Source organism: Heterocephalus glaber, unplaced genomic scaffold (genome assembly GCF_053883595.1).
Source record: "Heterocephalus glaber isolate CG9 unplaced genomic scaffold, H.glaber_assembly_v1.0 deba00001457, whole genome shotgun sequence".
In the NCBI taxonomy this organism is placed as follows: Eukaryota; Metazoa; Chordata; class Mammalia; order Rodentia; family Bathyergidae; genus Heterocephalus; species Heterocephalus glaber.
This window is the reverse complement of record NW_028258305.1, coordinates 14,039,529-14,066,806: the sequence shown is the minus strand read 5'-3', so window position 1 is coordinate 14,066,806 and position 27,278 is coordinate 14,039,529. Positions and strand designations below refer to the sequence as shown.

Sequence of the window (27,278 nt, the reverse complement as noted above, 5' to 3'; positions counted from 1 at the left end):
ATAGTGGCAGCTGTGTTTAGCATTTTATAGTGAAAAGAGAAATGCTTCATTAAATTGTCTTTGTACTTCTTTCTAACAGGAAAATTATTGCAAGTTAATTCAGGTGCCAAAGAACAACTCTTTTTTGAAGCTCCAAGAGGAAAAAGACATATTATAAGACCCTCAGAGGTAATGATCGTGCACAAAGCTTCTTAAAAATATTTTGTGACGTTTGAATATGTGTGTTTCATAAACCCTACCAATCTTAACTGCCAATATGGATTACACTTAGTTCACCTTTAAGCTTGATCATTTCTTGCATCTGAATCATTGCTTAATCTGGTTTCTTAATTTCTGAGGCCATTGACTGTACCCCTGATGTGGCAATGTTCAGTTGGCCTTTCGCTTAATTTTTCTCACCTGATGACAGTGACTAGGCTAAAAGTTTCAGTCCTGCATATTACTTTTTCCATTTGGCATGTCATTTCATACAATGCTTTTTATGAACATAAAAATTTGAAATATTTTATTTGTAATAAATAATATCTACGATAACAGAATTTATTTTTGAAACAAAAACTATTTCAACATGTCAAATTATTTTTGCTTTCCATGTTTCCCTCATGTCCTTAACTATGTACATGACTTTTTAAGTGTTCAAATCAAAACCTATATGAAATTTTGAATCTACACACTGGCACCTACCTGAGAGCTAGATTGTTTTGTGGAGAGTAAGTCTTTCAGGAACTCTATATAAAACCCTGATGATTTAAAGATTATGGGGTGATTAATCACAAGGAAGTCCTCAGGTCCCTGGAGATAAGCTGTCTCATGTATTAGTTCAGTAAGCTTTGTGAAAGAAAAGGAGATAATGTTTCTTTTTTGAGGAGATAAGAGAGTGCTTCTTTCTGATAAGCAATGGCCTCACTCCACCTTTAGCTGGCCAATATTATGAACGATCCTAGATTGTCACATATTCCCAAAGATGATTAGACATAGTTACATTCACAGTTTTCATTATTGGTAAAGGGAGTATAGGAATGTGTGCTACTTAAGAAATGCAAGTTGTTACAGATGATGGCAGTCTGTTACTGGAGATTGTTTACTGCTGAACCCATCTCACTCCCCAATCCCAATTTGTTTATCTCTGATTAGTCCTTATTTTAACTTTTTTTAATGAGGAAACTTTTATAGCCTTGAATAAGAGAGATTTTGAATTATATCATTCATTCATTGAATATTTGTTGTATTGCTAGGCATTTTACATACCTATATCTTAATCATCATAATGACTTTACAAATAAGGCTACAGGAGAACAAGAGAACCTCAGAGCTGCAGTCCAACCTGGAGGGTCCATGTGTGACTCCACAGCCTGGACCAAGAGGCTTCTTGGATTTTTCCTCTGTATTTAAGGATCATTTTTCACTTCAGCTTTATTTTTTTCCTTTCCATTCTAGCATCCCAAAATGAGGATACTAAAATAAAATGCAGTTTAACCAAATGGTGGAAGGGTTTGGTTTGGGAGAGAGAAATAAGCAATTATTATATAAAAGAATATGCACAAGAGGAAAATTTGTTATAAAGTTTCCAAAAATGCCGGGCTTTTACTCTGAAGAGTTAATTTTTTGGTCTGTGGTGCACATTTGTTACTCCAGAGGCAGATTCCAGGTGATATTGGTTGCGAAGCCTCCCAGATAATGGGTTGTTGGCCAATCTCCCTGGCAGTCCCGAGAAGAGGCTCAACATTTTAGTCACCAGTGTTGTTAGGCCCTTCAGCTGAGCATGATGAATTCTGAAAATCTCCCTTTCAGAAAAGATTCTTTTTTAAAGGAACAACCACGGTAAAATTAATGCAAAGCTCACTCAGAAAATTATGAAGTAGGCCAGGGATTTAGCTCAGTGGTTCCGCTGCCTACCTTGCAAGCACAAGATCCCAAATTCGATCCCCAGTACCCAAAAGAAAATTATGAAGTATGACAGATATTAAAATGTCCATTTAAAATCCATCTGATGCAGCCTGATGAGTAAAGTAACACTGTGCTGGAGGCAAACTCTCTGGAATGCAACTCACCCTCTGCTTCCTAAGCCCACTGTAACTTAAGTAAATAACCTCTCTATGGGCTTCAGTTGCCTCCTCTGCAATATGATGATCTTTGTAAAATAATATAGACAACTATCACATGAAACTGTTGTGAGGATTTTAAAAGACCTATAAAGCACCTAGCACAATCAGCATATGTTAATTGAATGAATGACATAATTTTTTAAATCTCATACTTTTAGGGATGAGAATGTACTGGGGATTGAACTCAAGGCCTTTGTACTGAGTTACATGCCCAGCCCCTTTTATTTTTTATTTTGAGACAGCTACTCACTAAGTCACTAAATTGCCCAGGCTAGGCTGTAACTTGGATCCTCCTACTTCAGCCTCCCAGAATGCTGGCATTAATGGCATGTGCCACCATGTGTGGATAAAATGATCTTACTCAAGATGCTGAGGAAGAGGATCCTTGAGTACTCTCCTTCCATTTGAGTTCTAGAATTTTAAACGAATTTATTTAACCCTTTTGAGTTTTATGGATTATGGGATCATACTTAATATTCCAGTTTAAAGGCAGTTTCTGTAGCTACCAAAGTTTAGGCATTTGGGCCAGAGATTTAGCTCAGTGGTTCCACCACCTGCCTCGCAAGTGCAAGGTCCCGAGTTCGATCCCAGTACCAAAAAACAAACAAAAAACCAAAACAAAACAAAAACCCAAGCAAAGTTAAGGCATTTGCTTCCCCTGAACACAGTGTCAAGATCTTGCCAAGGGTCTTCTGTTGGTGTCACTTCATGGTTTGCAATACAGCTCACTCTCCTGCCCATCTACCCAGGTCAGCACCACTACAGGGACTGGGGATGGGCAGGAGGGTCTCAGAAGTGGAGGCGGGAATATCTGAAAGGGAGTTGGTGGCTGAAAAGCTGCTTCCAGAACCTGCAGGAGAATTGCATGCTTTTCTTCCTGTGAAAGTCAGTGTAGAATGTCATGCGAGCGGGAGGCGGGGTGACCCAACTTCTGCTTCAGAAAAGAAAGTGATTGCTGCATAAGCTATCTTGAGTCACTGTAGTCTGTGGCCCTGCCTGAGGCACCCAAAGTCACTGGACCAGCTGCAGATTTTAGGTACCAGTTCTTCAGGAAGAGAAAGGCAGAATGTTAAATGAGGACAAATTTGAGTGGCTAAAAAGTGTATGTCACCTGATCACATGGTAACTAAAAACCTGGCCGCATCTTTATCTTGTAATGTCTCTTCAAAGTAGTAAGAGCCAGCAGAAAATAGCAGAACTGGAGGCAAAAGTGCATTAGCAATGTGCCAAGTACTTTCCAGATCCCAAGAGGGGAGGTCTGGGCTTTTCATTTTAGTATCTCTAATGGCTTTCATAGCCTTTTTAGACAGTGCTTTAAGTGCTGATCTAAAGAAAGTGTAAAGCTAAGAGGTACTAGTAGATCTTTAATGAGAATTAATGAGATAAAATTCCCCAGGGAAGCCTAATATAATATATAGTTCTGTTGTTATTTATTGTTCTTGTTCAGGAAGAAAAGCCTCAATTTTATCAGGATTTAACCTATACAGGTTGAAAAGTTAGCCATGAATTTCAGACAAAGCAATTTTAAAGGATAAAATGTGTATTTGTGGCAATACAATGTTAATAGCTCTTTAGATTTTTAAGATAGTCTCTCTAGAGCATTAAAGATATTAAGCTAGCTATGAATCTTATTACTTTTTCCTCCAAGGAAACAGACCTCAAAAAAAAGTTACATCTTGTAACTTCTTAACATACTTTGCTAAATGATCATCCCATTGATCCATCTAGCTCAGTAGTTCTAAGCTGGGAGCAATTTCCCCCCAGTAACATTTGGCAATGTCTATGGACAAGGGTGTGTGCCGGCATCCAGGAGTGGAGGCCGGGTTGCTGCTAAGCATCTTACTGTGCACAGGACACTTGCCCACAACAAAAAAATTACCTGGCCTAAGTTGTCAGTACTGGGGTTAAGAAACCCTGATCTAGCCTATGGCTTATATAGTGATAAGTGACTAGTTGAGAATTAAAAACATACTTATTGTCAGATTTTCACAATTCCAAAACGTACCTTTGATCCAGAGAAAAATATTTGGATATTTGACTATAGTGTTGGCTTATTAAGACAATGCAGACACTGCTTTATAAATATGCCACTCAGAATTTGTGCACCTCAGCACACAACACAAATTCCTGCTGTTGGCTAAGTCATCATTTAGAATAGCTTCAAATTGTTTCTTCCAAGTAAACCAGCAAGAAATCATAATTTTCTTTCCTCCCTTTGTAGATTGAGAAGATAGAGTGGGACACGTGGACCTGTGTCCTGGGGCCCACCTGTGAGGGAATCTGGCCAGCACACAGCGATGTGACTGATGTCAATGCTGCCAGTCTGACCAAAGATTGCTCCCTCTTAGCCACTGGAGATGACTTTGGTTTTGTTAAGCTTTTTTCCTATCCTGTCAAGGTAATTTATATTTATTACATATACTTGTTCACTGTCGTTAAAATTTAAAATGTGTTGTTTCTAAGTGGATTTTCAAACCTTGAAGGCATATGCAGTCAATAATGTTGTTTATAGTAACCCTTATACATACAAAAACTTCCCTGATGCTGTGTTTGAGTAACTAATTTGAGTGAAGTTCTCAAATGGCATAGAATTTTTCCTTGGTAGACCTTTAGTGGCCCTCAAATCTGACTTCTCACAAACTGTAAATTATGAGTCACTTTTGCAACATCTCAGACCACTTCCTTTCTAACTTGTGTTAGTATACATCAAGCGATGAGGAACTTACTGCAGTTCATCACAAAGCAACCCAATCCATCTTATAAGAGCTACAGTTGTTAAAATGTATTGTGCTATCATGAGCTCAATTCCTTTCTCTTTAGCCAGAGTTCTGTCTCTGAACCATCATCCTGGTCCTCCAGCAGCCTTTGTATGTAAGAAGATCACATTGGCCCCATCACACTCATTTTCTCTAGCCTTACCATCTCCATTTCCTTCAGCCATTTTCCATATACCTGGTTTCCAGCTGTCCCTTCCTTTATGCACACTTTTTATAAATTTCTTCTTAAACTGTCTCATCTAAAACTCAATTCAGTGCTTCAGATGTAACTTTACCAGTTGACCGCACAACAGGACGGTTACCTTCTTGGTTTTGATTTTACATTAGCATTAAATCAAACTAAAATGGCATAAATGGAATCAAAATTATAATTGACTCCATTATTATTGATTCCATTATAATGTCATTCGCAAAAGTATCCCTATTCTGTAGTTATATAATTGATTTTCTAAAATTTTAGTGTAGAACTTTACATCTATACCAAAAAAATAGTTCTCCTTGCTTATTTTATGTACTTGTTCTACCCTATCAAAAACTTGTAAAGTCTTTCCAAAATATTTACTCTCTGCACCATGTCATCCTCTGCTTGCACAACATGAGCTCTAAATCATGGAAAGAAAAAAGATAGACTAGACCAACCAAGCACAAACACCCAGAAACCCCATTCAATCTGACATTCCATTTGTTAATCCACACATTTACTTTCAGTTATTCAATTAATAGCAGATATATCAGTCTATCTGACTGTACTATCATGCAGCCTAATCCAACAAGAGATCATTCAAATACCTGGTAAATACCTCGCTGTAAGACAGGTTGGTTGTGTCTCTGCCAACCTTCATGTCTCCTTCTAATAAATGACCCTATAAAAAGCATGAGGTTAGTTCACAGCAAACCCCTGTTCGTTCCACGTAATCACTGATTCTTTTCCCAAATGCTTATTGAATTTCTGTGTAATATTTCATCTTAGAATTTTCTATGGATTGCATCAGTTCATGAATCAATATTTGCCAGTCTACTTGTTTTCCTACTCAAATACAAGAACATATGTAAATGTTCAAATACAATACATACATCTGATGCCACCTCAAATACAATACATATGTCTGATGCCACCTCTCCTGATTTTTAAACTCTTCAGCTCTTATCTTTATTTCTGTGGTCACATTTTATGGCACCTGTAGTCATACACATGAATTGTTTTGCCCTTTCAGATTTGAAGATAATTTTCTTTGACAGAAGAGATTAATAAATCTGCTTTCTGTTAATATTAAGCAATCTAAGAAGTAATCTTAAGGTTTCTCTTTTTTCTTAGTTTTTTTTACTTTAATATTCCTGAAATGACATCAAAAGATCCTTCCAAGGCTTTTGTATTCATCTGTAGTTATTCACTCTTCTTTCTATCATTTTGACATTTAAAATCTGAACATGTAATTTCCCTTTGCAGCCACTTTGGTTTCTTTCAATGCTTTTCTGCTTTTCTTCATTTGTTAACATCTGGTCAGATTATCATTTTGAGTAGCCCTTTCTAAGATGCATTCTTGATTATGTTCAGTGTTCCCTCTTTGTCTATCTCAAATTCCAAAGCCACTGTTGCCCAGTGATCTACCACTTCTTCAGTTACTTCTTCATTCCTACTTGATCAGAATTCAGTTCTAAGTAATCATTCTCTTTGATATTTCTATCTTGAAAAAACTGAAATTGTCACCAGAGAGGGCCTGAAAAGGTTCCCAAAGTAAAGCTAGAGAACTAAACCCACCCTACCCATAGAGGATTTATTAGGCAGAAATTTAAAAGTACACACTCAAAAGTAGAGTGTGGTTATTCAAAGAAATGAGACACATTATGATCCAGAGTTGGATATATTTATGGGGCCTTGGGCGTGTCTTCAAAATGGGTGATCTGGGATGTGTATTCCTGCTGTCCAGCTTACCCATCTAGGGGCTGTGTTCAAATTCAAGCAATTTACCTGTGGTTGAAGTTGAGATATGCTGCCCACTAATATTGCTGTGAAAGGAAGCTCAGTTTACAGACCCAGAGCCCAGTTTACAGTTTATTGTTCCTGTGTCTTTAAGACCTTTAGGATTTTTTCTTTTTGAATGAGTTTCTTGGCTTGAGTAACTTTTATGTCCTGAAGGTGCAGTTTTTCTTAAAAGTACAGTTTTAAAGTCCTAATTTTTTATGTGTCTTTTCTACCGATCTTATTTCTTCTATCCTACCTTAAAATGGCTTGCAGAAAAAGTCAAGAAATTAGTAATACCTTGGCCTTAGTAGACTAAGGTTTGGGCAGATAGTTAAATAGTTGACCCCAGTGGTACTATTGATATCTTGGTCCTGTGTTAGGTTTATTACTAGTCCTGGAAATTTGTCATTAACTCCCTCAGCCTGACCAGGAGGGACAACTATAGCAGTCATCATAAGCTATGTCCCTTAGACTCCAGAGTTCAGGTAGGTGCCCCAGGGACCACCTCAGGAAGCAGAATGGGCCATATGGAGGGACTTTGGGGTTTCTATCCTGCTTCAGTAAGAGTCACTCTGTGTTTTGTATTTTATCGCCTGAGCTTCTCAGTAAAATTTTCAAGTATACATATAAAATGATAACAAATGATACAGTGAACTAAAACCCACAACCTACATTCTACAATTCAAAGTAATTGTAGAAATAAAAAAAATCTCAACTTTATACTTCAAGGAACCATAAAAAGAACAAACTAAGCCCAAAGTTAGCAGAAGGAAAGAAATAGCAAAGATGACAGCAAAAATAAATGGAATGCAGATTATAAAGATAATAGAGCTGATCAATGGAAGTATGAGTTGGTTCTTTTAAAGATAAACTTAGCAAGTCTTTAGCAAGACTAACCAAGAAGAAAAGAGAGAGGACTCAAAATTATAAATGAAAGAAGAGCCTTTATATGATACTACAGAAATATAAAGTATCATAATCTGCTATGAACAATACATGGCAACACATTGGATAACCTTGAAGAAATTGATAAATTCTTAGAAACATACAATCCACCAAGACTGAATGATGAATAAATAGAAAATTTGAACAGACCAATAATGAGCAAGGAACTTAAATCAGTGATCAAAAACCTCCTAGAAAAGTCCAGGACCAAATGGCTTTATGTTTGAATTCCACCAGGCCTTTATAAAGAATTAATGTCAAAACTTCTCAAAACTATTTTTTAAAAATTGAAGAGGGACTATTTCCAAGTCATTTTTTGAAGCCATGTATTACCCTCATATCAAGGCCAGATGAGGACACTATAGGAAAAGATAGTTACAGACCAAGACAGAACGTAGGCAAAAATCTTCATTAAAAAATGAGCAAACTGAAGTCAGTAATACATTGAAAAGATCATACACCACAAGCAAGCAGGATTTATCCCTGGGATATAAGAATTGTTCAACATATGCAAAAATGTGATATGCCACATTAACACAATGAAGAATAAAAAGCATATGATCATCTCAATAGGGGTGAAAGCATTTAACAAAATTCTACACCTTGTCATAATTAAAGACTCAATAAATTATGTATAGAAGCAATGTACCTCAACATAACAAAGGCCATATATAAGCCCACAGCTAACATAATACTCAAAAAGCTGAAAGCTTTTTTATCTAAGATCAAGAACTAGACAAGAGTGCTCATTTTCACCACTTCTAACACAATTCTGGAAGTCCTAGCCAGATCAATTAGACAACAAAAAGAAAAAGCATTCAAATCAGAATAGAAGTGAAATTGTTTCTGTTTGCAGAAAACATAGTGTTGTGTTATAGTTTGTTTTGCAAGGCTAGGGATCAGCCCTAGGGCCTTGCACATGCTGAGCAAGTGATTTACCACTGAGTTATTTCCCCAGCCAAGATAATGTGATTTTATATACTGTATGGGAAACTCTAAAGACTCCACCAAAAACGTGTTAGAAATGGTGAACAAATTCAATAAAATTTCAAGCAATAAAATAAATCAGTTACATTTCTATATACAAATAACAAACTGTCCAAAAAAAGAAAACAATTCCATTTATAATAGCATCAAAAAGAATAAGATACTTAAAAAATTTAAGATGGTGAAAGATGTGTATGCCAAAAACAGACGTTGATGAAAGAAATTGAAGATGACACAAATGGAAAGACCCATCATGTTCATAGACTGGAAGAGTTGATATTGTTAACATTTCTATACTATCTAATGTAACCTACAGATTTAATGCCAACTTTATCACAATTCTAATTATGTTTTTCAAAGAAATTAAAAAACTATCCTAAGATAGTATATGTGAAATGACGAACTTAAATAGACAAACTAATCTTAGCAAAGAGGAACAAAGCTGGAAATATCACATTTTCTGTTATCAAAATACATTACAAAGTTATAGTAATCAAGAGTATGGTAGTGGCCTAAAAGCACAGACAAGAGGAATAGAGAACCCAAAAATTCATGAGTATGTAGTCAACTAACCTTTTATTTGCTAGTGGATGTCTGTAATACAGAATAGTGATATTAAGTCAGTTAATCTTTGACTCAAACACCAACAGTGCACAAGGGGGAAAGGACAGTGTGTTCAATAAATAGTATTTGAGAAATTGAATAACTGCATGCAAAAGAATGCAATTGGACCCTTATCTATATCACATACTGAGTTGACTCAAAGTGAATTAAAGATTTAAATGTAAGACCTGAAACCACAATAATTCTAGCAGAAAACAAAGGAGTAAAACTCCTTAACATTGGTCTTGGTGGTGCTTTCTTGGATATGACACCAAAAACACAAAAAAGCAAAAGTAGCAAGTGGAGCAGTCACCCAACCCAGGTCCTTGCTGACCTTGGAAGGTCAGGCCCAGGACTATATCAAACTAAAAAGCTCTTTATATAGCAAAGGACATGATCAATAAAATGAAAAAGCAACCTACAGAATGGGAGAAATTATTTATAAATTGTATATCTAATAAAGAGTTAATATCCAAGATATATGAGAAACTTACATAACTGAGAAGCAACAATGACAAAAAATACCCAGTTAGGCTCAGAGAGGGTGGTGACATAGCTCACTGGTAAAATGCTTACCTGGTATGTGTGAGGCTCTGAGTTCAATCCCCAGAGCCACTAAAGGGGCTGGGGCATGAGCAAAGGACCTGAGAAGACATTTCTTCAAAGAAGAAAAATGAGAAACAGTATGAAAAGGTGCTCAACTTTACTTCTGGGGAAATGCAAATCAAAACCACAGTGAAATATCACTTTACCTGTGTTAGAAAGACCATTATCAAAAAGGCAAGAGAGAATAAGTGTTGGCACAAAGTGACCGTTATACACTGACAGAGTGTGAATTGGTACAATTATTATGGAAAATATTATGGAGGTTCCTTAAAAATTTACTGTGTGATCCAGTAATCCCATTTCTGAGTACATATCCAATGGAAATGAAATCAGTGTCTGCAAAAGATATCTGCATCCTCATGTTCATGTTCACTGCAGCATTGTACAGGGTAACTAAGTGCCCATTGGTAAGTGCATGGATAAGTAAATTGTGGTAAATATATTTACAATGGGATATCTTTCATCCAAAAAAAAAAGATCCTGACTTCAAGGGCAACATGGATGAAATTGCAGAACATTATGCTAAGTGAAACAAGCCAGACACAGAAAAACAAATACTGTATGATCTCACTTATATCTAGAATCTTAAAAACTTCAACTGAGTAGAAGCAGAGAGTAAAGCAGTGGGTGACAGGGGTGGAGAAATGAGAAAATGTTAGTCAAAGAGTACCAGCTTCAGTTATAAGATGAGTAAATTCTGGAGACTGACAATATTATGTGACTGTACTGTATTGTTTACTTGAAATGCACTAAGAGTAGACCTTAATTGTCCCCCTCCCACATACGATGGTAACTCTATGTGGTGATAGATGTGGTAATTAGCTTGATTGTGGTAATCATTTCATAATGTGTACATATATCAAATATCACATTATATACTTAGAATTTATAAACTGTCAATTATATTGCAATAAAGCTGGAAAAAGAATACATGACAAACATGAGAATACTCCTAAATTTTTCAACTTTGCATGTTTATGGCATTTTAAAGTAAAATTTATGCAGTTGAAATGCGCAAGTTTGAAATCTTTTGACAGTATTAACAACCTTATACCTCTTTATAACCCACTCTGATCAAAATGTATGTCATCACTGCCACCTCAGCATGTGTCCTCAAGCTCCTAAGCCGGTCACCACCCCCACTTCAACCTCAGGTGAAACTGCTGTTTTACTTATTCCAGAACTTCACATAAACACAATCAGCAAGCATTGCTTTGTCTCTGGCTTCTTTCATCATATAAAATTTTCTGAGATTTTATCCATCTTGTGTGTCATAGTCTGTTCATTTTTATAGCCGAGTGAAAATCCATCATATGGCTATAACAGAGTTTGTTTATAAGCTTATGAGTGGTCACAGATTTTTTTCCAGTTTAGGAAAATTAGCTGCTATGAACACTTTTGGACAAGTCTTTGTGAATATGTGCTTTCTTTATCTTAAGTAAATACTTAGGAGTAGAAATTCTGGGTCATATGGTAAAATTTATGTTTAACTTTTTAAGAAACTGTCAGGCCTTTATCCAAAATGGTTATTTCCTTTTATGTTCCCACCAAAAATGTAAGCATTCTAGTTCCCAACGTTTGGTGTTGTCAGACTTGTAAAATTTAGGTATTCTGGATAGTAGATGTTGATATCTACAAGGGCTGCTCAAAAAAATACAATGAGTTTAAAATTTTTTAAATGTTATTACATTGAAAGACAACATATTGCCATTAATCCCCCTCAAAATATTCCCCTTCACCTTGAATACGCCTATCCCACCATTCTTTCAATTTTCTGAAGCATATCTGGAAGTCCTCTTTCATGAGTGTTTTTATCAGGTATGATCAAAAATACAGTTAATGTTGTTGCCAAGTGTCATCCTATGGAAAGGCAGGCTTCAAAAAACATTATGGTGGGGCTGGGGATGTAGTTCAGTGGCATCACACCTGCCTGGCAAGTGCAAGGTCCTGAGTTCCATCCCTGGTACAGAAAAAAAAAATGTGGTGTGTCGTCATCTACCTTATTCACCACATCTAATACTATGCAACTTCTGGCTCTTCCTCAAAGTCAAAATGACCATGAAAGAGGAACATTTTAAATTGATTTGGGACATTGAGGCAGCCACAACAGTGCAACTAAAGATACTTAGGAAAGAGAACTTCAGGAACTACTTCAGAGAGTGGCAAGAACAATAGGATACTTGTGTTTGAAGCAACGGGTGTATTTTGAGGGGGATTAATGACCATATGTATTTTATTGTGATAATTTTTTTTAAATGAAAACATTCTTCATAGTTTTCGATCACACAAATTTTGTTTTGGTTTTTAGTTTTTTTAGTTTTCAGAAACAGGGTCTCACTACATAGTTCAGGCTAAACTTGAACTCACTATGTAGCCCAGGCTGGCCTCAAACTCTTGGCAATCCTCCTGCCTCAGCCTCTAGTGCTGGAATTACAGGTGTGTGCCACTATGCTCAGCTTAAATTTTATTTTTAATGTGCATTTATATGATGACTAAAGATGTTGGGTACTTTTTCATCTGTTCATTGGCCACTTGTGAAGTGTATGTACAAATCCTCTGTCCATTATTTTAAATTGAATGTTTATCTTATTAGGAGTTCTACTGTATAAGATTTGATTGAAGGAAAATGTTTTACAGTGTAAAAGGATTTGAAAACCATTGGCCAATATGACTCTTTTTGGTAGTTTCACCTCTCTTCCTCCTCTTTTTTCCTTTTAAATCTGATTTTACCAGCTCTCTTTCTCCAATGCAGGGACCCCATGCCATTGACTGTTTCTTGCTATACAGTTAAATTACTCCCCCCAACTTCTCTGGATCTGTGAGCAAAGTTCACTGTTTGTTATGAAGTGACTGTGTCCTCCCTCCAGATTCATACACTTAAGCTCTAACTCAAATCTGACTGTATTTGGAGAAAGGATAAGACCTTCATAGAAATAATTAAGGTGAAATGAGTTCATAAGGATGGAGCCCTGATCTGATAGAATTGATAGAGTCACCAGAGTGTGCTGTATGTGCAAATCCTTGTACTGTTATGGCAGCTGAGCTGATTCATATACCATGCCATTGCTGTTTTCTACCATTGAGTTCCATGTTGTCAACCTGTGAGGTCTTACTACTTGTGAGACCTGTTTACCACCACACACTCTGAGTCCAAAATTCAAACTCCATTTGTCAGTTGCTAAGATCTTAAATCTTCTTCTTGACCCTTTTCCCATTCTTCTTTCCTTTGAGTTTCTAGGCATCTTTTCCATGAATTTTTCTTTATATGACAAGCATATATCTTATTAATATTCAATTTTACAGTTACAGTTAGAGTTTTACAGCTTCTCAATTACATCGTCAGTCCCCTGACAGTCACATCATCCCCAGCTTCCAGGAGACAGACTCTACCCTTTCCCAAAACCCACCCACTTTCCCAGTACCATAATTGGCAGTCCAGAAAACTAAATGCTGTCCTTGATACCATCTATTTGGCTACCTAATTGCTTCTCTTAACCTTCTTTCCTTGCCTTTCCACCAGACAGAGGGGTTAAAAGACCGTCATGCTGGTTACATTTGTAAAACCCTCCATGTCCTCAAGCCCTCAGGTTCCTTCATAAAATGTCAAAATTTTACAGACAGAGAAACTGTAAGTGAAATGCAAATGAGGGGAGAGGATGCATAGCTGTTATCAGATTCTCCTCAATTTCTTAACTAAAAGCAAGGGGCCAAGGATTTAACTCAGTTGTTCCAGCACCTGCCTCAAAAGCGCAAGGTCCCGAGTTCAATCCCCGGTACAAAAAAAAAAAAAAGTGGCCAGTAAACAATGCTCTGGAGACACATTCTGGATTCTTCTGGGTCTGTCATTCATTCTTCTATGACTCTGAAAGAGGAGAGTTGGGAATTACTGGATCCAGAAATGCAGTTTGGCATGATGATCCCAGAGGGGCTGTGCCCAGTATTCAGGATGCTGCCTCTGCATACCCTGTCAGGTGCCACCAAATGTCCCTGCCAGTCCCTGACTCCTGAGACAGCAGCTGCTTTTCTGGGATCTTCTAGTAACTATGAATTTCCTTTATTGTTCCATAGAGCACTGATCTTGTTTCCTATTCTGTTAAATAGTTTCAGTGACCGAGAATTTGTTCCTGTCCCTCCTCTGTGTTTCTTTCCTTTTGCAACCTGACTCAGATCACCTTGACTTCTGTTTGCCCCTTGTGTTTTTCTTTCTGAGTTCCTTCTTCCATCTTGTCTACATGTAAGCCAGAGTACACTGAGGCATTTCTCAGCCCTTTCACTTTCCATCCACTAAAGAAACCAACTTGCAGTGGATGCACTGGAGTAGGTTCATACTTCCAGCAGGAAGATCAGCAGGGTGCATGGCTGCAGCCACTGACTGTCCTGTTCCATGAATTCATGCGGCCATGCAGGTGTTGCCCTTGGAAATTCTTATTTTGTTCTGCTATTTGTTAACAAGCCAATAGCTTTGGGGAACTTTGGAGAGCTTCCTGGAAATATCACCTTCCTTTTTGCTTCACTAATCATTCTAGACTCAGTACTCTGCTGAAGAGTGGGCATTTCTACTGGGCTAGCAGGGTGGGGTCAGCCAGATACAGAGGCACTTGACCAAGAGTTTTAAAGTCACGCAGCTCCTGCACCTGTTCCCTGCCATGTGTCTGCAATGGTTTCAGGTTTTCCTGCACCAGTCCAAAACTCTCTGGACACCTCTGGTCGGTTAGCATCCTAAAGGTTTCATCTGGGGCTTTGGTGACCCTCTCCTGACCCCAGTGAGCTCATGTGACTTCCCACATTGCATAAGGTATTCATTCCCTGGGAACCACCAAGAGAGTGGAAAAACTCTTCCTCTTTAAATGGTTCCCACTGGAGCTGTTTTTGCTGGACTGTGTCTCAGGAGCCCAAGATGGAAGCTTTCTCAGCGCCAGCTCTGGCTTCCCACCAGTCGTCAGGACTGGCCTGAAGAGAGCCACTGACTACACTCTTCCTCCATGGCTCTCCACCTGGGGATAAATGTGGTGTGACCTGGTCTACTCCAAAAGCTTCCAGTAATTACTAGTGAATTGGTTTACTTGGTTACGTTTGTTGAAAAGGAGCTTGCTTTGTCTTTAAATAAGTTGAGTGTTTCTAGCGTTAGAAATGCTTTCCAGTGTCCATGGCAGAAACAGCTGCTGTGTTTGTTTTAAATCTTACTTGAGCTCCCTTGCTCTTCTATTGCTAGGGCTGTGTTACAAGGGCCACTGTGGGAGATGGCAGGGAAGACACTTTTCATCTCAAATGTTAGCCAGACTCTCAAGTCAGGAGTTTGCAATTATAGATCTGAGGAGATGGCACATTTGATATTTGAGAGAAGCAAAATGAGCCCTTTCCACTTCCTTAGGTTCCCAGAAACATTTAATTTATTGCCTCAGAAAGTATTTATTGAGGCTCTATTATAAGCCAGGTGCTATGTTAGAAAAACCCACCTAGTCCACCTCATCTTGCCCTTGTGGAATATGCCTTATAGTAACATATAAAGAAATTGCTGTTTTAAATGAACTATGTCATTACATCTAATAGAAGCCATCCTAGAAAACAACATGGATGAAATAACCCGGAGGCAAAATTAATGAGTCACTGGCTGGCTAATTGTTGATTTCTGCCTTTATCTACAGGGACAGCATGCAAGATTCAAGAAGTATGTGGGGCACAGTGCACACGTCACCAACGTGAGGTGGCTGCACAATGACTCAGTGCTACTCACAGTAGGCGGCGCTGACACGGCCTTGATGATCTGGACCAGGGAGTTTGTGGGGACCCAGGAGAGCAAGCTGGTAGACAGTGAGGAGTCGGACACTGATGCGGAGGAGGATGGAGGTGAGTCCCAGCAAACTGTGTGCCCTTGCTTAGACTCCCCTTTCTTCTAGCCCCCCACCCCCTGCCGAGCCACTGCAAACCAACTCACTCCCCAAACTCTGTTGTTTGAGGCTATGACAGCGATGTTGCTAGAGAGAAGGCCATTGACTATACCACCAAGGTCTATGCTGTGAGCATCAGAGAAATGGAAGGCACCAAACCGCACCAGCAGCTGAAAGAAGCATCAGTGGAGGAAAGGTATGGTGTTGCAAGGGTTGTTTGCATTTATTACAGCTCACAAGAGACTTATTTCAACTAGAGTGTGGTTTTCATGACCCTCAAAGTTGCTACTTAAGTAAGTCTCTTCCTATCTGCAGAGTCTTAACCTATACACAGACTTTAGCTGGGGGAAATTGCATAATGCCATCAATACACAGCAAAGGTGGGTTACACTTTGTTAAAGGTGGTTATGGAGCATGACTTGAATAGACTTGAAATTGTGGGACTGGGCTTCCTTTGTCTGGAGAGGCCAGGATGGCCCAAAAACTGTCCTGAATTTAATGGCTGGCAAGAGAGCTTGCTGATTAGCAAGGTAGGAGGGAGGTCAGGTTTCTATAGTCATAAGGAATATTGTGGAGTTGTGAAAAATCGTCTTAACATTCTAGCCAGTCTTTTTGTTATGCTGTAACACTTGGTATTACTTTTCTTTCTGTGCCTTCATTTACCCAGATTTGTTCAGGGAGGTTAGTAATTCTAGGCCTAATCCAGTTGATGTTGGCTTGAACGCTGAATGTAGGAAGAGGGTTTCTAGTATTATTTTATGTCTTTTATGATGTATGATAAATTGTCAAACATTTCAGAATTTCTAAAAAGAAAAGGTTGTATTTGTATAATTTACCATGTTCATACTTAGGAAAGCTAAATCTAGAATAAAAATTCTAATATCTAAAGAGAATTTCATGGACCTCAAAGATGTTTTAAGAATTCTGTGTGGGCTGTTCACCTTGTAGTGCCTTGGTGTTCACAATTCTAGTTATTTAGAAGTGTAATCTTTTGGGGGTTTTTTGGTACTGGGGATCGAACTTGGGACCTTGTGCTTGGGAGGCAGTCACCGGAACCACTGAGCTAAATCCCCAGCCCTACAATTCTAGTTATTTGCACTTGATAGGGCTCTCTGACTAATAATGCTAGTTCAATAAATATGACCTATCGCCTCCTACTATTAGATGGAGATTTAGATGCAAAGAAATAAGATGTGACTTCCCAACCCCCTGCTTTGATGTTAAAATGAGCTTGATAAGTGTTGGGTGTGCTATTGGCAAGAAAATTGAATCTAATCCAGAAGACCCCTAATTTTTCCCTAACATCTTTTTTAGATGCTACTAGGAAGGTTTAGAGTTCTATTTTGATTAAAAAAATTTTTTCTGCAATGGCCTATAATGTATAGTTTATTTTGCGTGCAACATGGTTTTAAAATGACCACCCAGAGAAAATGATTTTGTAAGAATTGAGAAAAAAACCTGTAAACACATAAGTACATGAAGGCCTCCCACTTACATAATTGACCCTAAAAGAATTGGGCCTAAATTAAACACTTCTTTAAGCATTTTAATACTTTGCTGGTACTTCTAGAGATCTTGCTAGAATGCAGTGAACAAAACAATTTTAAGATAAGTACAGGGTCTGAAAGGAATAATCAAGCCTTTTCTATAGAGAGCAACTTCTTTGATAACTCAAAAAGCCTTGACAGCATCAGTGTGCAGAGAAGACTGTAATCAGAGAAAGAAAGCCAGCTGCACGCCATGCTTGGAGCATAGCAGGCCCACACCAGACAGGGGGCTAGTACTGCACAGTAATGATACCTGACTTAGCAGCCTCCATGGAGGGAGAGCATGATGAGAAACAAGGACAAGCAGTCTCTACCCATCCTCGTCAGTAATATTAAGGGAACCTGAACCTCAGAGGTGAATCTGTAGGCAGCTTCTGAATCACAGAAGAGGGAAGTGCTGGGCCAGTAGGTGCACTCAGGATTTGTGAAAAAGCAGGATGTACAACGGAATTGGGTATGTGACAACTGAACCCTGGGGGCAGTAGATAGGTGGATGAGACTCTTGACAGTAAGCTGTGTGGCACACCTTAGTCCTCAACTGGTGTCGAAAATGGGTTCCATGGACTCCAACATACTTGAAAGAAGGGAAGGGCAGAGATCGAAAAATGCTGTGGGTGCCTCAGACATCAGGAGCATGAAGCCCAAGCAGCTTCTCGCCTGGAAGTTCAGGATGGTCAATCAACAGCTCCTGATGCTGTTCCCTTTGACTACTTCAAGGATTTGAGATGTGAGAGGCCAGGCGTCTCCTTGACCTTCCCTTTCCTGTCCCCTTGGTGTAAATACTTGTAGACACCTGGCCAAGACTAACAAGGGAGAAGCACCGAGGACCAGTGGAGATGTGTGCTTGGAACAACTGCTCCATGCTTATCTGGTCCCTTAGCAATGTCTCAGGCAGTTCTGTCTCTAACTTAAATCCTTTTCCAGCTTCTAAAAACAGTTAGAAATTGGGAGATGAGCATAGCATCTGTCATATTGAGAAAAATGCCTTGAAGACAGCTGCACATTATGCATCAATCATTTTTTAAGCAATCAGGTTCTTAATTCCTAAATCATATGATAGTCGTGCATTGTTTCTAATGAGACTCAGTTATTGGATTTTTCTTCAGTTATTTGATTTTAAAATAGTTACGAGACTTTAAATTGTGCCTTTTTTTGCAGTTTCTTTCATGTCATGAGTTCTTATTCTTCTGAAGTCATGTGATTTGAGTTCCAGTCAAGTGAGAAAATTGAGAAAAAAAATTACAGTTGCTGTCAAAAGAATTCTGGGCTATATCTACCAAATATATAATCCCTTATAAAATTACCCACTTCACATTTGCCCTAGGACTCCAGGATGTTCCTTGACTAAGACTTGTCTAGCCAGTCCTCGGCCTCAGGTGAACATGCTGTCAACTGCGTGGCTGAGTGAAAGTCCTGAGGTCTTGTCCAGTTTCTTGAACCCATGCTTTTGCACCTTACCTGGACACTGAGGGCTCCCCCACACTGCTCTTCTTTCCCAGATGACTCAAATCTAATTCTTATCTAGAGGAACCTTTCCAAACATCTCCTGCCTCTCAGATTCCAGACTGTAACCTGGCGCACCCCTTGCTCTCAACTTTTGACCTCATCTCTTACTTCACCATGTTTTCTTATAATGTCCTGGCTTCTTTGTCCCTCTGCAAGCTCCAGTTATTTCCTGGTGCTTAAAATGTCAGGAAGTTCCTTCTAAGAAGAAAAGATTGAAGGAGGGGAAAACATAGTTTTGCAGTGCTTATCATCACAATACAAGGAATGCTATTCTGTATTCTGACTTGAGGAGAAACTGTCCCCCCTCCAACTCATCAAATGACAAAATCCCTAATGTTTGCTGTGTACCAAATTACTAGAGTTACCTAAAAAATTAAGAAGTTGCTTTTACATATCACAAAGGCCTCACCTAGATTTTATGTTGCTTTTGATTTCTAACTTAGAGTCATCCTGCCCAAAGTGGCCTTTCATTGGCTCACATGGCTAGAAATCCAGGGACAGGGCAACTTCAGGTGTCTTTGATACAAGCACTTAAATGTTGCTGTTAGGTTTCTCTTCTGTCCCCATATCTCCATTCTGCTTCTTCTGGGTTATAAAAATTCTTCATGTAGCAAAAAGTCTGCAGTACCTGGACCTTTCAGTCTCTGTGAGTGATCTGCAGAAAAGAACTGCTTCCTATTCACAAGTCCTCACAAATGTCCTATGATGCTGTATTGGTTCAGGTGGGTCACATGATTACCCTTGAACCAGTCACTATAACCTAGGATTAAAGAGCTTTTGGCTGAGTATTACTAAATACATAGTCATATACCACCTTACTTTAGCACTGTGATCACTTACACTAGGAATCCAGAGCTGTTGGCAAAGTTAGTGATTGATCTCTAGATGCGTTCCAAACTGTAAATATCTACTGCATCCCATTCTTCATACCATATATACATGTTTATAATGCCCCTATTTTGAATTGTATATATATATATATATATATATATATATATATCCCCTATAGTGAAAATGCAATTGCCACCTCCCCAAACCCAAAGAGAGATACCCCAGCATCTCAGCCTGTCACTCCATCTAGCCCTACATCCAGAATCTACAGGTACTGTGAAATGTTCTCATCCAGGTGCCAATAAAGCTCCTCATGGTTTTGTGGCTACTGGTAACATTGATTACCTTAACATACCAAGTAGACCATGGTGAAGAGAGAACAGAATTGGGATTTTTTTTTTTTTAATGCCCCTTCGAGGAAAGAAGAATGAGATATAAGATGCAGTGGTCACTGTTATCACATCCTCAGCTGGACAGGACAGTCAAGCATGTCTTCCCTTGTCATGTGTGTATTTTACACAACTGGGAGTGTCAGGAATGTTGGAAGATACTACCAGTCAGGATGTAAAGGTTTTGTTTGTGACAAATGATGTGAACACACGGAAGCAAAAACTTAAAGAGGTAACTCTGTTCTTGTTGAGGTGCAGCTTGCCAAGTCTCAGGTGCCCACTGGGAAATAAATGATGCCCATGTTTTGTCATTCTTATGGGAAAATTCGTACCTTCTGGCCTCCTTGGATTGCTCCCTGACTCTGGCTCAAGGCTCAGCTGTTCCCCAGATGCAGGTTGTTTTCACCAAGCCCTTGAGTCAGTAGTTTGGATTTTTTTCCAGTGTCCTTTATAAACAAGCACTGAGGCTTACAGTTTTGGGCTGTCTACCCAGGAACAAATAAAAGAAGGTGCAACTTCTGCTTTCTGTTTCTACACCATCTTTACAACATTATTTTACTTATCATAGCATTTTTTCACCTATTACTAAAAAGAGGGCCTCAGTCCCCCTCTTCTGTCTTCTTAACTCAGAAGCAACATAACTTACAGGCACAAATCAAAATCCTGTTTTGACCGTAAGGCGTATCTTTTCTTTCTCATAAAGGCCTTGGGGTCTGCTGCCAGCCTTTTTTTTTTTTTTTCACTTTATTACAGGCTTGAAAAGGTCTTGTCTCCCTTAAATAAAAATAAGTAGGAAAATTAATTTTTCGCACTTGAATTGTCTCAGTTTAGTGTCTCATACTTATAAATTATAATTAACTATAGAAATTGAGATATTTATCATTTCAGTCACAGTTTATCAGCCATATTTAGTCTAGATATCCAGCTCTTTTTGCTTGGATAGGTAATATTGTTGCAAGGAAGTAACTACCGATGTTTTAGATGATGTGATGAGTTTGTGTCTCAGTATGCCGAAGAATGGGATTGAGGTCAAAGGAGGTTAAGAGTAGGAAAAGTTTTATTAAGAGAAAGCCTCTGAGAGGCAGGAGAGGTCCCCAAAGTAGGTGGCTGCTGAGGCTTTGTTTAGAGGTTTATACAGTAAGATCACATCACAGGTTAGCTTGGGTCAAACTACAACCATCCTGTAGGATGACAAGTGCAGTCACTTAGCTAATATTGATCTAATAGATAAATAAGGTACATAGCCAGGGTACACAGCATGGAAAGGAGCAAAGGCATTTCTGGAAGGGGTAGGAATGAGGGTCAGAGCATTCTGGTCGTCTCTCTCCATGTTCATTACATTGTTTCTATGTGTTTGTTACACTGCTTAGGCTTGGTGGACCAAATGGTATAGTTACAGTACAGCCTTCAGCTGTTGTTTATCTCTGGGGAGGCTCATAGGCCTCAGCATCATGTTTCCATCTTGGGGCCTAGTTTCTGTCAACAGAGGCCTGGACTACAGACCTGGTTTCCCTCCTCTCTGCTCTGACCCTATCTTGGGCCTGGTCCCTTTCTAACTGCCTAGTAGTCTGTACCTCATTTACCTATCTGTAATATTATATACACAGCCACCTTTGTTTTCTAAAACAAAACCTTAAGAAGCAATATTTTTGTACACTTTACCACTCAAATTTTGTGTATTAAATACTATTTTTAGGGATAGGGTCCATAATAAAATTGAAAAGTCATTTTAAAAAATATATTTCTTCCACCGCCTGCCTCACAAGCACAAGGACCCGAGTTTGATCCCCAGTACCAAAAAAAAAAAAAAAAATGTCTGTCTCTGAAGGGCTGGGGATTTAGCTCAGTGGTTCCGGTGCCTGCCTTGCAAGGACAAGGTCCCGAGTTCAGTCCCCAGTACCAAAAAAAAGTCTGTCTCTTAACATTATCTGTAATATTTATTTTTTTCTAAGGATAGAATTCCAAGGTTCAGCTACTTATAAGGGGAAATAGCACACATATTTTAAAGTAGAAATGCTCAAAGTTAAATTTTTAAACTTAATCTTCATCTGGGCCATGTTTTAAGGTAAAAGTCAATTGATGACAGTTTTATATCAACTTTGTTACTATTACCTCTCCAACATATGACGCCTGTGGCATCTTTCGATTCCTCCTTTTTCATTCGGAATCTCTGACTTTTATCAGGAGAGCTGGCTCAGTGAGACTGAAAGCAAAACTCATCATCCCTTGGATTTCTGCTTACATCTGAAACTTCAACAAGACCCAGTGTTTACTTTGAGAGTGGCTGGCTGCCTTCTGGCAAAGGCTTGAGGATGTCTTGTGCATGAATCCTACTTCTGAAACCAATCTCCTTAGTCCCAATAATAGGACAGCAATGTCAACAATGGCAAAGTGGCCACACAAAAATAGAAATTGTAAATTTTCTTTAGTTTTAGAATGCATGGAAAGCTATAGATGTGGTTACATAAAGGACTGGTAAATATTTCCTCAAGCACTGTTAGGGCTTTTAAAGTCCCCAGAATGCCTCAGTGAGATGTATAACCTTGTTTTCCAGGATTTTTCCAAGTACAACATATTTCTTTTTTTTTTTTTTTGCTTAAATTCTTTTATTGGTACATTTTAGGTATACAATATGTTTACATTTGTCACTGGGTATTTATACCTGTACATGATGTATCTTGGTTCTTATTTTTTCCCTATTCCCTGTCCTCCCTTCACCACCTCCACCTTTCCCTATTTACAAAGACTGTTTCCATTTATTCCTCTTCTCATAATTTTTCCTTTCCCTTCTTTCCCTTTCCCTTCCCCTTCCACTTCCCTTAGTCCTCTGGACCTTTTCTTCCTGTTTCAAATAATCAATTTTTCATTTTAATCATTTTACTCCTTATTTACACTTTTAGTTTCTCACACTAGAGAATCTATTCAGTATTTACATATGTGTGTCCTATTTATTTCACTTAAGAGTATGGCCTCAATATGCATCCACTTAACTATAAATGTCCCTAGTTTCTCATTCTTTATGACTGAGTAGTACTCCATTTTATTAAAAAACCACATCATCTTTATCCAGTTTCCAGTTGATGGGCACTTGGGCTGTTTCCAAGCTTTAGCTATTACAAGCTGTGCCACTATAAACATAGGTGCACATATATTGCTGTGGTGTGATTCTTTTAATACTTTTGGGAAGATCCCCAGCAGGGGAATAGCTGGGCCAAATGGGACTTCCACTCCTAGTTCTTTGAGGTATCTCCATACTGATTTCCACAGTGGTTGCACCAGTCTGCACTCCCACCAACAATGGAGAAGGGTTCCTTTCTCCCCACAGCCCTGCCAGCATTTGTTATTGGTTGATTTCTTGATAGAAGCCATTCTTTCTGGGGTGAGGTGGAATCTCAGTGTTGTTTTCATCTGCATCTCTCGAATGACCAGTGATGTTGAACATTTTTTCATATGTTTATTTGCTGCTTTTAATTCTTTGTCTGAGAAATGTCTATTCATTTCAGATGCCTATTTTTCAATTGGATCTTTAAATTTGGGGGGTCTGATTTTTTTAAGCTTTTTATATATTCTAGATAGTGATAGCTTTCCCTTGCCTTAAAATGGCTGCTATATATAATACTTGCCTTCTCCTTCCCATAATACCCTGTTCCCCACCTAAAACCCACCCCCAAGATGGCTTCTCAGACCAAAAGACAACCTTCTTCTTCCCAATATGCCCCTTTTCCCTCCAAAAGAATAGCCTGATACTTGCTCTCTTCCTAGTAACTAGTGATGTCACAGGCTCCTCCAATCCCAGGTCACACACCTTTCAAAGCCTCCAATCCCTAATCATCACATCCCCAAACCCCACCCTAGCTCCTATTAAAGCTCTCCCTACCCGGGCCATATTGCTGCACTCTTTTGTTCAGAGAAAGCCCCGCAGATTGTCCCTGCAATAAAAGTTTGTTGTAGTTCTGGTCTGGTCTTGGTTTTCAGCTCTTTTTACCTGACATATCATAGTCCTTTCTCTGAGGTACAGCTGCTAAAATTTTTTTCCCACATTGTAGGCTGTCTCTTAGTTCTGTTGGTGGTTTCTCTTGCAGTGCAGAAGTTTTTTAATAAGATGAGATCCCAGTTGTTGGTTCTTTGTGCTAGTTCCCGAGCTACTGAGGTTTTGTTCATAAAGTCTTTTCCTATGCCAATGTCTTCAAGAGTTCCACCTAACTTATCTTCCAGCAAGTTTAGTGTTTCTGTTTTAATATTTAGATCTTTAATTCACTTTGATCTTAGTTTAGTGCATGGCGATAGATATGGGTCTAGTTTTAATCTTTGGCAGGTTGAAATCCAGGTTTTCCACCACCATTTATTAAATAGGCTATCTTTCCTCCAATGAGGGTGGTTGGCTCCTTAGTCAAAGATGAGGTGGCTGGGTATGTCTGGAGTTGTTTCTGAATCTTCTAATCTATTCCACTGATCCTCAGATCTGTTTCTTTGCAAGTACCATGCTATTTTTATCACAGTAGCTTTGTAGTATACATACAAATTGCCAAAGTTAAATGGAGAAGATATAGAAATTCTAAACACCCCAATTACAATTAGTGAAATTGAAAACATAATTAAAAATTTACCAACAAAGAAAAGCCCAGGTCCTGATGGCTTCACTGGTGAATTCTACAAGACATTTAAAGAAGAACTATCACCATTACCCTTTGAACACATCAATGAAATTAAAAGGGAAGCAATACTTCCAAATTCATTCCTGGAAGCAAGTGTTACTTTGATTCCAAAACCAGGGAAAGACCCACCCAAAAAGAGAACTACAGGCCAATCTCCCTAATGAACATACATGCAAAAATCCTCAACAAAATACTGGCAAACAGAATACATAGTGTCATCAAGAAAATCACACACTTCAGATAAAGAAGTAAAAACAGCAAATAAATATATGAAAAAATGTTCAACATCAGTGCTCATTCAAGAGATGCAGATGAAAACAACACTGAGATTCCACCTCACCCCACAAAGAATGGCTGCTATCAAGAAAGGAACCAATAACAAATGCTGGCAGGAGTCTGGAGAGAAAGGAACCCTTCTCCATTGTGTATGGGAGTGCAGAGTGGTGCAACCACTGTGGAAATCAGTATGGAGATACCTCAAAGAACTAGGAGTGGAAGTCCCATTTGACCCAGCTATTCCCCTGCTGGGGATCTTCCCTAAAGAATTAAAAGAATCATACCACAGCAATATACGTGCACCTATGTTTATAGTGGCACAGTTTGTAATAGCTAAAGCTTGGAAACAGCTCAAGTGCCCATCAACTGGAAACTGGATAAAGATGATGTGGTTTTTTAATAAAATGGAGTACTACTCAGCCATAAAGAACAAGAAACTAGAGTCATGTATAGCTAAATGGATGCATATTGAGGCCATACTCTTAAGTGAAATAAATAGGACACACATGTGTAAATACAGAATAGTTTCTCCAGTGTGAGAAACTAAAAGTGTAAATAAGGATGAAAATGATTAAAATGAATAATTGATAATTTGAAATAGGAAAAGGTCCAAAGGTGTAGGGGTGGTGGGAGGGGAAGGGGAAAGGGAAGAAGGGAAAGGAAAAATTATGAGAAAGAAAAAAAAATGGAAACAAAGTCTTTGTAAATAGGGAAGGGCACGTAGGTAATGGGCGAAAAAGTAAGAACTAAGATACATCATCTTCAGGTACAAACACCCAATTATAAATGTAAATGTATTGTATACCTAAAATGTACTGATTAATATATAAATTTAAGGGCCGGGGATGTAGCTCAGTGGTTTCAGCACCTTCTATGCAAGCGCAAGGACTCAAGTTCAATACCCGTTACAAAATATATATATATATATATATATAAATTTTTAAAAATTTAAAAATTTTTTTAAAAAAAAAGAAAATCATGCACCCTAACCAAGTCAGATTTATCCCAGGGATGTAAGGATGGTTCAACATATGTAAGTCAATAAATGTAATACACTGTATTAACAGAGCCAAGGACAAAAACCATATGATCATCTCAATAGATGCAGAAAAGGCATTCAACAAAATCCAACACCCATTCATGATAAAAACCCTACAGAAAATTGGAATAGAAGGTCTTTATCTCAACCTGATTAAGGCTATCAGTGAAAAACCAACAGTCAACATCATACTAAATGGTCAAAAACTGAAAACTTTCACGCTAAAATCAGGAACGAGACAAGGATGCCCACTCCTGTTCAATATAGTTCTGGAAACATTAGCCACAGCAATTGGAAAAGAGAAAAAAATAAAAGGAATAAAGATAGGAAAGGAAGAAGTTAAACTGTCATTATTTGCTGACGATATGGTACTTTACATAGAAGACCCAAAAAACTCTGCCAAAAGACTTCTAGACTCAATTGACAGATTCAGTAGAATAGCTGGATACAAGGTCAATACTCAAAAAACAATAGCCTTCTTGTACACAAATAACAGACTCACTGAGAAAGAAATTAGGGAAACAATTCCTTTTACAATAGCATCCGAAAAAATGAAATATCTAGGAATCAATCTAACAAAGGAAGCAAAAGACCTCTACACTGAAAACTACAGCACTCTGAAAAAAGAGATCAAAGAGGATATAAAAAAATGGAAAGACATCCCTTGTTCCTGGGTAGGAAGAATGAATATAGTGAAAATGGCCACACTTCCAAAACTGCTGTATAGATTTAATGCAATGCCAATTGAAATTCCAACGATATACTTCACAGAACTAGAGAAAATAATCCAAAAATTCATTTGGAACCAGAAGAGAACTAGAATAGCAAAAGCAATTCTAGGCAATAGAGACACGGCAGGGGGTATCACAATCTACAAAATGTTTCTTCACTATTTTCCTGAGATTTTATTCTATTCCTTTCTACCCTCTAACTCCTCCCAAAACACACACCCAAATGTTTAGGAGAGTCTCACTGCATGCCTGCCACCTCAGGAGGGATAAGTACTGAAAAGAAATTCTAACACACTTCAACTTGTCTACCATGAGATTTGGGAAACCAACTTCTGCTTCCTCAGAAGCATACCTCAGCAGGCCTAGGCTTCTGGCTGTGTGAGATTTTTTACCTTTTCTGCTACCAAAGACCACCTCTGTGAAAGCAGTT

The 27,278-nt window shown here is 38.4% G+C and overlaps 1 protein-coding gene across 5 annotated transcripts in view; it reads left to right on the top strand.

Annotated features, from left to right (window-relative positions):
• Window positions 1–27,278, top strand: part of Eml6 (EMAP like 6) — a 294,345-nt gene that overhangs the window by 226,591 nt on the left and 40,476 nt on the right. For all 5 annotated transcript variants that reach the window (XM_087216378.1, XM_087216379.1, XM_004867282.3 and 2 more), the window contains 4 exons: window positions 80–168; window positions 4,327–4,503; window positions 15,632–15,833; window positions 15,944–16,070. In XM_087216378.1, coding sequence (XP_087072504.1) covers window positions 80–168; window positions 4,327–4,503; window positions 15,632–15,833; window positions 15,944–16,070 — 595 coding nt within the window. The remainder of the gene's footprint in view (window positions 1–79; window positions 169–4,326; window positions 4,504–15,631; window positions 15,834–15,943; window positions 16,071–27,278) is intronic.